The sequence below is a fragment of the Myotis davidii genome, unplaced genomic scaffold (assembly GCF_000327345.1).
Source record: "Myotis davidii unplaced genomic scaffold, ASM32734v1 scaffold4152, whole genome shotgun sequence".
Taxonomy (NCBI): domain Eukaryota; kingdom Metazoa; phylum Chordata; class Mammalia; order Chiroptera; family Vespertilionidae; genus Myotis; species Myotis davidii.
In genome coordinates, this window is record NW_006283169.1 from 182,136 (window position 1) to 193,506 (window position 11,371).

At 41.8% G+C, this 11,371-nt stretch overlaps 1 protein-coding gene and 1 pseudogene across 1 annotated transcript; one reads left to right on the forward strand and one right to left on the reverse strand.

Annotated features, from left to right (window-relative positions):
* Positions 1-525: 525 nt before the first annotated feature.
* LOC102770321 (WAP four-disulfide core domain protein 8) lies at positions 526-9,479 on the reverse strand. Its single transcript, XM_006753521.2, has 4 exons — positions 9,211-9,479; positions 3,431-3,444; positions 2,627-2,758; positions 526-1,095 (listed from the first exon to the last, which is right to left on the reverse strand). The coding sequence occupies exons 1-4, from the start codon at positions 9,477-9,479 to the stop codon at positions 821-823; spliced, it is 690 nt and encodes a 229-aa protein (XP_006753584.1). The 3' UTR covers positions 526-820.
* On the forward strand, positions 6,718-7,991 carry LOC102767142 (annotated as a pseudogene).
* Positions 9,480-11,371: the final 1,892 nt, after the last annotated feature.

Below are 11,371 nucleotides of genomic sequence, written 5' to 3' on the forward strand. Positions count from 1 at the left end.
AATGAAGGGCTTAGGGTAGAAGAAGCAACAGGAGAGAGCCTAAGTGGTGTCCTGCTTTGGCTCTATAGAAACATTATAGGAAAGAAGTGAGCCATGCAGGGCAGTGTGTACTCACTCAGAAATAAATGTCAGTGACAGAAGTGAGCCTAGGTGGGGCTTCTGTTAGCTCATTATAAAGTCAGAGAAAAGGGAGCCTTGAAGACAGGCTCAGGGGATGAGCCCGGGATGCGCTGCCACTGCCCACTGCTCCCCTGGTTGCAAGTCTCGCCAGGATCCTTAGCATTTAGGAGAAATAGAGATAAGATATATGCCTGAGAAAGAGAGAAGAAAGGTGTGGAAGTGTTTGAGATAAGATCATTTGGCATCTTTTCACAGGAAGAGGAAACAGAAGTGGAGTGACTTCAGGGGCTCAGAGGGTGATCACATGTTCTGGTGTTCCATTAAAGTCCCAGTTTATGTCCGTTTCCCCAATAACATAATTAATGGCATTTCCTTATGCTCTCAAAAGTATCTTCATGTCATCAATGTAGCATGTGGTTGTCCTAGCTATAATCAGCTTAAGAAGGAAAGGGAAGAGAATTGTTGATGAGGTTTGGTGAGAAGTAATGTCCCGGAGTGACTGACTGATTCATGGTGCCAAGCACTGGGCTTACTTACTCGGCCTTCTTCTGACTTGGTCTCAGACCCTTCACCACTTCAGCTTTCTTTGTACCCTCTATTCATCTCATACTTGCCAACTTTGACTACTGCTTCCCTTCCCACCCTCTTTTTCCTCTACTTGCCCCTTCAAAGGTGCATTCTTATTTCCTGATTGAATTGGTTATATCAGCCCCAAACCTGCCAAGTTCCTAGAACAGACCAGCCAACACCCAGATCTCCCAGGGTAGCCCAGGTGAGCATGGGAAATGGGACCCGTGGGACTTACTTTCTTTTTTTTGCAGATGGTCTTGCAGATAGATTCAGATTGGAAGTTGTTATCATTCCCTAGGCAACCACCATAGATGAATTCGGAGCATGCCTGAGTTTCCTTATCATACCACCAGCGTGGAAAGAAGGCCAGGCAGGGGCCAACTACCTTTGGCAAACTGTATATAACTGCAAGGAGATTGCAGAGTAGAGCAGTTTGGGTGCCTGCCTCCCTAGAGAACATTTCAGACATGTGCAAAGTCATGGAGGAGTGGCCTCTTACACGCCTCCATGCCTTTGCACATGCCTGGAATGTCCACCTCTCTCTTGCCCACTAGGTACATCCCTTTTCATTATTCAAACACTTCTCAGTCATCAGACACTTCTATGTTGCCTTTCCTGGCTCCATGCTTCACTCCTTGCTTTTCTGTATTGCTTCTCAGTCTGGCACACACATTTGCCACTTCTATGTAATTATTTGTTTGTATTTTCTGACTCCTCCATGAGAATGTGAGATGTGTGCCTTATGTCATCTTGGTACACCAGGTCCTTGAAGATAATTTGGCACTGAGTGGATGCTTCAGGAATGTTCACAGTAAAACACACACACACACGCACACACACACACACACACACACTATATGAATGAATGAATGAATGAATGAATAAATAAATAATAAAATCGCCAATGTGGCTCTGTTGGTTGGGCATCGTCCTATGCACTGAAAAGGCACTGGTTCATTCCTGATCAGGACACATTCTGGGTTGCAAGCTGATCCCCAGTAGGGGGCATACAGGGCATAGACAATCCATGTTTCACTCTCATATCAATGTTCCCCTCTCTCTCCCTTCCTCTTTCTAAAAATCATTTAAAAATATTTTAAAAAATAAAATGTATCCTAAACTTCAAAAAACATTTATAGAGCAAATATTTTGTGCATAGTGCTAAGGGGAATAAAGAGAGGGGTTTTTTTTGTGTGTGTGTTTTTGTGTTGTTTTTTTTTCAGAACCGTATCACTTAAGATCTCACAGCTCTTAAATTGTGGATCTTTTTACCTGGAAAAACTTTACTGAGTTCCCTGGCTACACTGAGCAAGTGGAGCCTATCATTGGTGTGAGGGGAACCAGTAAATATTTGTAAAATGAATGAATGGATGAGTACTCCTTGATGGTCTTCTTTAGAGTTCAATTATATGAGAAGAGAGGAAAGAATGAAGGAGGACAAAGGTGGTTAGGGAAGGCATTTTGGATTTATATAGACAAAGAGGCCTAGAAAAAGCACAATCAGGAAATAAAAATCGTATACCTGTGTCTTATAGCTATTCTATCACCTGGCTCTCTGTTGGCATTTGATGGGACTTCACTGGCTATTTGGCATCTCAGAGGATCACAGAAAAGCAGCCAAGAGACAGTGTGATCTAATGCCCACTCCCCCACTCCCATCTTTCTTACAGATGGGAAACTAAGTCTCATAAAGGAAAAACTCCATTACCCACATCACATACCTAAATATGAACAGAAAAGAAAGAAAACCCATGACTCCCAACACCCCCTCCTTCCAAATCCAGGATTTATATTAATTAAAAGATGCACCCAGACTCTTGATCAGACACCAGCCATCAGTGAACCAGGGAAGTGGTCTAGTAATGTCGGTGTAGGTAGGCAGAAAGTGGGGGTAGGGTGTGTAGGCATTGGATAGTTCAGAGGATTTCTGAGTTACCTTGTTTGAGGTTTAAACATTTCCTTGCACAGTTAAAGTTGCAACACTTCATCTTCTCTGGGCACTGTCTGCTCTTTAGACATTGGTTTATTTCGTTCGTATCACAATGTATTTTGATTTTGGGACATGTGTCTAAGGGGAGGGAAGAAAGGACTTTGAAGGGGCCAGAACACCATTCCCAGGTCTAGGGCACCGCTGCAGACTTAGGGAATTTTGTTCAGTTCATTGTCCACAGAAAGTAGTGATCTTCAGAGGACTTATGATTGGCACACTGCTGCCCCCATCTCCACCCCATCACAATTTACCATCTAATCCCTAAATTCAGCCTTCTCTCCTATACTCACCTCCCACAAAGTTTTAAGGAGAAGGACACTCTCCCCTAGGACTGTTCTGTTCACTTAACCTTCCTGTATTTGGACATTCCCTGAGTGAGGGTGGGGTGGGAGGAGGTGCTAGAGCTTTCGGTGATTGAGCTCTCCATTTTTGGAGTTAGATGGCCGAGTTTCTGAATTTTGTGAAATCTTTGGTATGGCAGGCACCATCTCTGATCCTCTATTTCCTTATTTGCCTATGATTGTTTTGATGATAGTGTGACAAAGCTAGTAAAGCAATTGGCAGGCTGCCTCGGGCATAATAATAATAACTAATATTAATGAAGTGCTTACTATGTACTTGTATTTTTCTCCTTAACCTTCATGACAACTCTATGGGTAAGCCCTATTAATATTCACATTTTAGGGCCAACCCTGCTGCCTTGACAAGCAGCGTGCACATCCTATCCAGCCATCTTGACACATGGCCCACCTGGATGCATGGGTCTGCAATAAGAATCCATCAGAAATGAAAAATGACATAGCTGAAATAAAAAATACCCCGCATGGAATCAACAGTAGACTGGAAGAAGCTGAGGACTGAATCAGCAAATTAGAAGACAGGATAGAAAAAAACACCCATTTAGAGCAGCAATTGGAAGAAAAATTAAGAAGCAGGAGGAGAGTTGAAGGAAGCTTTGGGACAACATACTATGTAACAACATCCACATCATAGGGGTGCTGGAAGAATCTGAGCAAGGAATGGAGAACCTGTTGGAAGAAATAATGACAGAAAAACTTCCCTGACCTGGTAAAGGAAAAAGTCACAGAAGTCCAAGAAACACAGAGTGTCCCAATCAAGATGAACCCAAAGTGACCCACACCAAGACCCATCATAAATAAAATGCCAAATGTTAAAGACAAAGAAAAAATATTAAAGGATGCAAGAGAGAGAGAGACAGTTACCTACAAGGAGCTCCCATTAGACTTCCAGCTGATTTCTCAATAGAAACACTTCAAGCCAGAAGGCAGTGTCATGAGTATACAAAGTAATGAAAAGCAAGGGACTGAATCCAAGACTACCCTATCTAGCAAGGCTATAATTCAAAATTTAAGGTGAAATAAAGAGCTTCATAGAAAAAAAAAGGCTGAAGAAGTTTATTACCACCAAACCAGCGCTGCAAGAAATACTAAAGGGACTGTTGTAAGAAGAGAGAGAGGAGCACAGGCATAAAGAATAAAAGTGGCAACAAATAAATACCTATCAATAATAGTCTTAAATGTAAATGGCTTAACTGCTCCAATCAAAAGACATAAGGTAGCTGAATGGATAAGAAAACATATTACCTGCCAATTGCTTTACTAGCTTTGTCACCCATATATACGTTGTCTACAAGAGACCCAACCCAGAACAAAAGACTCACATAGGATGAAAGAGAAGGGATGGAAAAAATTTTCCATGCAAATGGAAATAGAAAAAAAGCTGGGGTAGCAATACTCATCTGACAAAATAGACTTCAAAATGAAAGCCAGAACAAAAGACAATGAAGGCCACTTCCTAATACTAAAGGGACTGATACAATAAGAGAATATAACCCTAGTAAATGTATATGCATCTAATATAGGAGCACCCAAATATATTTTAAAAACTTCTGGCCTTAGCCAGTTTGGCTCAGTGGATAGAGTGTCAGCCCTTGGACTGAAGGGTCCTGGATTTGATTCTGGTCAAAGGCATGTACCTGGGTTACAGGCTCAATTCCTGGCCCCAGTTGGGGCATGTGTGAGAGACAACCGATTGATGTGTCTCTCTCACATTGATGTTTCTCTCTCGGTCTTTCCCCCTCACTTCCATCCTCTCTCTAAAAAAAAAAATCAATGGAAAAATATTCTTAGGTGAGGATTAACAACAACAACAAAACAAACAAACAAAAGACTTCTGGAGGATTTTAAGGGAGAGATTGACAGCAATCATAGTAAGGGACTTTAACACCCCTGGCATCACTGGATGGATCTTCCATACAAAATATCAACAAGAAAACAGGGACACTAAATGACACACTAGATCAAATGGATTTAATTAACATTTACAGAACATTTCAACCAGAGCTACAGAATATACATTCTTTTCAAGTACACATGGGACATCCTCAAAGATAGACCACATGTTAGGACACAAAATAAGTCTCTACAAGTTCAAGAAGATTTAAATTATATCAAGCATCTTCTCAAGTCACAATGGCATGAAACTAGAACTCAACTACAATAAAAATACCCCAAAATATTCAAACACGTGGAAGCTAAATAGCAAGTTTTTAAACAATGAGTGGGTTACCAATGAGATCAAAGAAGAAATAAAAACACTTCCTGGAAACAAATTAAAATGAACACACAACAACCCAAAATCTATGGGACACAGAAAGCAGTCCTGAGAGGGAAGTTCATAGCACTATAGGCCTATCACAAGAGACAAAAAAAAATTATAATAAACTATTTAACCCTACATCTTAAAGAATTAGAAAGAGAACAAGAAAATCCCAGAGCAAGTAGAAAGAAGGAAATAATAAAGATCAGAGTGGAAATAAATGACATAGAGACTTAAAAAAAATACAAAAGATAAATGAAACCAAGAGCTGGTTCTTTGAAAAGATAAACAAGATTGATGAACCTTTAGCCAGACTCATCAAGAAACAAAGAGAGCCTTGGCCAGTTTGGCTCAATGAATAGAGTGGTCGGCCTGTGAACCAAAGAGTCCCAGGTTTGATTCCTGGTCAAGGGTATGTACCTCAGTTGCAAGTTCCCTAGCCCCAGTAGGAGTGCATGCAGGTCTCTCTCTCTCTCTCTCTCTCTCTCTCTCTCTTTCTCTCTCTCTCAAGCAATGGAAAAATATCCTTGGGTGAAAATTTAAAAAAGAAACAAAGAGAGATGACCCAAATAAATAAAATCAGAAACTGAAGAGGTGAAGTAACAACTGACACCACAGAAATACAAATTGTTGTAAGAAAATACTTTGAACAGCTATATGCCAACGAAGTGGATGACTTGGATGAAATGAACAAATTCCTAGAAAAATATAATCTTCCAAAACTGAATTAGGAAGAATCAGAAAACCTGAATAGGCTGATAACAACTGATGAAATTGAAGCAGTAATAAAAATACAGGAAACAAAAGCCCTGGCCCAGGCAACTTCACAAGGGAATTTTACCAAATATTCAAAGAAGAACTAACATCTATCCTCCTCAATCTATTCCAAAAAATCCAAGAGGGAGGAACACTTCTAACCAAAACCAGATGAAGATACTATACCAAAGGCATATTCCACAGATCTAGAATACTCCAAAAATTCATATGGAACCTAAAAAGACCCTGGATAGCCATAGCAATCTTGAGAAAGAAGAACAAAGTTGGAGAGATCACAATATCCGATATCAAACTATACTACAAAGCCACTGTGATCAAAACATCCTGGTACTGGCACAAGAACAGGCATATATAGATCAATGGAACAGAACAGAGAACCCAGAAATCGACCCAAGCTGTTATTCTCAATTAATATTTGACAAAGGAGGCAAGAGCATATAATGGAGAGAACATGTTTATCAATGATACATCAGATAAGGGGTTAATTTCCAAAATACATAAAGTACTCATAAAACTCAACAAAAGGAAGACAAACAATCCAATTAAAATATGGGCTGAGGACCCAACAGACACATCTCCAAAGAGGACATACAAATGGCCAAGAGACATATGAAAAAATGCTCAGAGTCACTAATCTTCAGAGAGATGCAAATTACAATCACAATGTGGAGAAGTGCATAGGGGCCACTGTAGTAGGCAGGCGGTCTGGTGTTGCCCAGGCCAGGCAGGGTTCGGGGTGAAGGCACCCCCGCACAACACCTTCCAGACCAGGCCCTGACACGCCTGTTCTTGTGAGCCTTGTGGTAGAACAGCTGTTTGACCCATTCAAAGGAAGGATGAAAGCTCTATCTAAAACATGTTGTGAATGGAAGAGACCTGTCATTATGAAAATGGTATGGCACTCGGAACAGACACTTAGAACAGCTCTCATCTCAAAGAACCCAGTGCTTGTGTCCCAGTAGAAGATTGATGCTGCAGAGTGGTGTTTGATTGGATCACCTTTCATCCTGAGCCTCCCCAAGACCTTGAAGAGTTTTCAAATGATGCTTCCAGAAAGACACCTTCTCCAGAGAAACACAGTATTTATATACAGTGCACTGGATCTCTAGGAAACACCAGAATTATCAGTGAAAAATCTATTAAATGGCTCAAAGGCTACTGTGAAGCAATTTTCTATGGCTTGACAGTAAAATGCCTAGAACCAGTTCCTGTCTCTGCAACGAGTTGTTCCTTTACAGTCAATGATAATATACAAAACCTTCAAATACATGCAGGGCACGTCCTGAAGTTCTTAAAAAAGAAGGAAGCTGAGGATGACTTCTGTGTTGCGGGAATAACAAGGATACATCTTCACCCAAGAGACTCCTGAAATTTTGTCTTTGGGCAGGTCTCTGACAGATGGTGTGGGGATGTTCAGCTTTGTAAGATATGGCAGTGATTTCTACATCTCAGGCTATGAAGGCAATGTGAAGGTGTCGCAGAAAACAATCTTCAAGTGGCTACTCCGTGTTTGGTAACTATTATACTCCTGCAATGACTGGTGTTTTGCTGCTTCAGTCCTGTAAGACTTCAGCACACGAAATTAGACACATATTTGGACTTCGACCCTGCCAGTGGATTGCATGCCTAGAACAAGCACTTGGAAGAAGCTAACCAGTGCCCCCTAAATCCGTGCCCTGTCTGTTTACACAAGTTGCAGTGTGCTATTAGCTTCAACGTTGTAGAAAGATACGAAGGGCTGGTGAGGTGGATTGATGATGAATCTGCTGACTCACCAGTCACTCCAAAACATAGTCGTGAGAATAATGTGCATTTGCCCTGTGGGAACCTTTACAGAGTGGATAATGAAATGCCTTGCTGTTGTCCAAAAATAAGAACCTTCAAATAGGAGTAATTAAAATAAAAATTTGCACATTAAAAACAAAAAACAAAAAAATGATGATGAGGTACCACCTGATACCTGCCAGAATGGCTACCATCACTGAATCAACAAACAACAAGTGCTGGCGAGGATACAGAGAAAAGGGAACCCTAGTGCACTGCTGGTAGGAAGGCAGACTGGTACAACCACTATGGAAAACAGTGTGTCGTTTCCTCAAAAAATTATAAATGGAACTGCCATTTGATGCAGTGATCCCACGTCTAGGAATATATCTTAAGAAGCCTGAAACACCAATTAGAAAGAATTTATGTAACCCTATGTTCATAGCAGAATTATTTACGATCGCTAAGATCTGGAAACAGCCCAAGTGCCTGCCCATCAGTAGATGAATGGATAAAAAAGCTGTGGTCTATTTACACAATGGAATACTATGCAGCTATAAAAAAAGAAAGATCTCTTACCCTTTGAGACAACATGGAGGGACCTGGAGAGTATTATGCTAAGCAAAATAAGCCAGTCAGAGAAAAACAAATATCACATGATCTCTCTTATAAGTGAAATCTAATGAATAAAATAAACTGAAAAACAGATCCAGAGACATAAAAGTATGCAACAGACTGAAGATTCTCAGAGGAAAGGGAAGAGGACTGGAAGAGATTAACCAAAGAACTTATATGCATATATGTGGAGACAGACAGTAGTTCCATGAAGGCCTGGGGGTAAGGGGGAGAGCAGGAGTGGGCAGGCAGGGGTCAATGGGGGGGGCGGGGAGAGGGGAGAAAGGGACATCTGTAGTACTTTCAACAATAAAGATAAAATATAAAAATATTCACATTTTATATCAGAGGAACCTAAAGCACAGAGAAGTTAGGAGAACTTTGCCCAACATCATACAGCTGCTAAGAAGGGGAGCCAAGATTTGAACCTGTGAAGTATGGCTCCACTGTGGTCTGAATGCTCTGTATGTTTTAGCTGCTAATTATGAGGGTCTTCATATCTCAGCATTTCAAGGGACTTCCGGAGACCATTCTTTACCCCAAAGGCAAGGATCCCCTGTGGGTGTGGGAAGACTTTTGGGGCCTGTAATGGGAAGGGTAGTGCTAGGGGGAGTGGCCTTTCATATGGAAAAGACCCTTAAGCTTCCCAGTTCCCTTAGTTTGTTTCATGAGCTCCAGGTCCAGGCACTTTCAGGAAGTGAGATCTCTCATAATGATGGTGTGGGAGTGGGGGTGGGGGGTCAATTGCCACTGACTGTTTCCTGCATTCCCGGAGGCGTCTTACCTGAAAAGAAAACTCCAAATATCTCCCCTCTTTCCCGCCCAGGATCCCAGGCTGAGATGGGGGAAAGCATTTCTCAGGGGTAGAATTCTTTGTTCCTTCCTCCCAGCTGAGTTCCATTTCTCCACTGGGAGGACTGAGTCCCCAATACTTACTGAAGAACCCCTCAACCAGCCCAGGTTCCTGGACACCCGCCAGGAGGATGAACAGTACCAGTATTGACAGAAGTCCTGAGAGCCCCATTTTAGGAGGGGCTGGTCTGGCTGGTGGCACCAAAACTAAGAACAAGTGCTAAGCAGCAACCTCAGAGCTTAACACTCCAAGAGGTACAAGTCCCTGGAGACCAGCCAGCTACTCTCCCTCCTCCAAGGAACGCCAAGTCCCCGAGACCATGAATGGGACTAGCTGACACCCACAGCACCAACCCTGAGGGAAGAGGCTCCTGATAGGCAGCATCTAGTCCTCAAGTGAGCTGAGGCTCTCTGGCTGTCTGGTCAACCAGAGAGAGAAAGTTTATCGGGGGCTTCTAAACTCCTTTAGCAGAGGGAATGTTCGATTCCAAGGTCTCTCATTTTTCAGGGAGAGTTTGGAGGTCAAGAGTATCCCAGGTCTTGTCTTTCTTTCCGAACTTACTCTTCTGGTGTGTTTATTTTTCTGTCTGCTTGTTTTTCTCACGCTGTTCATTTTCTTCTCTCTGTGCATCCTTCTTTTACTCTGTCCCTGTCTTTCTCTCTCTTTTTTTTCTGTGAGTCTCTCACGGTCTGGGTCTCTTTCTCCCTGCCCTTCTATTTCCCTCTGGTCTTTTTCTTCTTTCTTCTCTTTGGGCCATCCCTTTTCTTTAACCATCATCAAAGAGTAAAGCTATTGCCACGAATAGCATGGAAGGGAGGAGAAGGTTGATTCCAGATTGAACCAAATCTTCAGAGTGCCTATCAAAATCATGATACTTTGAAAGCAGGAGAGAATGTTAGGGCTAACGGAGAGCTTCTATCATTGGGTTCAATTTGGAATAGGTGAAGCAGGAGGGAAATAGTAAATGAATGTCAGTTATGACCTCAGAACCAGCTGCATCAATGAGTGGGGCCTGAAGATTATTCCATTGAACTTTCCAATTTAAGGCTTGAAGCATCAGTAAGACATATTCTCAGCTCACCTGCAGCTGCAATTCTAATGTACATTTTTTTCTAATCCATTTTTTATAATTGAGATGGAATTCACATTATATAAAATTAACCATTTTAAGTGAACAGTTAAGTGGTTTTTTATTACCTTCATGGTGTCGTGTAACCATCACCTTTATTAGTTCCAAAACATTTTTATCACAAGAGAAAACTCCATACCCATTAGCAGTCACTCTCCATTTTCCCCCAGCCTTACTCCAGCCCCTGGCAACCACTAATCTATTTTCTACCTCTATGAATTTGCTTATTCTGGATATTTTATATAAATGGAACCATAGAGTGTATGGCCTTTTGTGACTGGCTTCTTTCACTTAGCGTAATGTTTTTGAGGTCCACCCACAGTGTGGCATGTATTCATGCTTCCTTCCTTCTTCTGGCTGAATAATATCTAGTGCATATTGATAGCTTTCCACTTCAAGCATCAGAGTCTCTACTTCTCTGCTGAGAGTTTTTTCTGGCTCCTGGGAGCTTGCTCAGATTCCATACAGAACAGCCTAGAAGAATGAGGGATTTCATGCCCCCCCCCGCCCCCCCACCCCAGACATCCAGGAGGATATGGGAATCAGTGGATACACACCTCAGCTTCCCTGTAACTACAGATGGAGACATGTTTTACATGGTCTTGTGGAAGGTCTCCAGTAGAATTAAGCTACAGTTTGCACAGTGGTAACCAGCTCATTATCAACTCCTCGCTTTCCTATATCACTTACCTACTCCTCACATTTATCTCCCAAATAAACTACTTTTACCCATGCCCTTGTCCTAGGATCAGTTACTGGGGTATCCAAGCTAAGGCAATGCCCAGGAGCCCTTATCATAAAAGGGTCTTGCAATTTTTTGAAGAAACAGAGGAGAATAACAATATCCCTGGGGTATCAATTTTCAAGGTTCTGATTTTCTTCACTCCCTTTAATGGTGTCTTCAGAAGCCTCAGTAAGCTTTTACTCTCCACAA

Coding starts and splice junctions, on each gene's coding strand:
- LOC102770321 (XM_006753521.2), bottom strand. CDS start 9,479: ATGGGGCTCTCAGGACTTCTGTCAATACTGGTACTGTTCATCCTCCTG. Junction 1,096..2,626: donor ATGTTTAAACCTCAAACAAG/GTAACTCAGAAA, acceptor ATCTCCTTGCAG/TTATATACAGTTTGCCAAAG.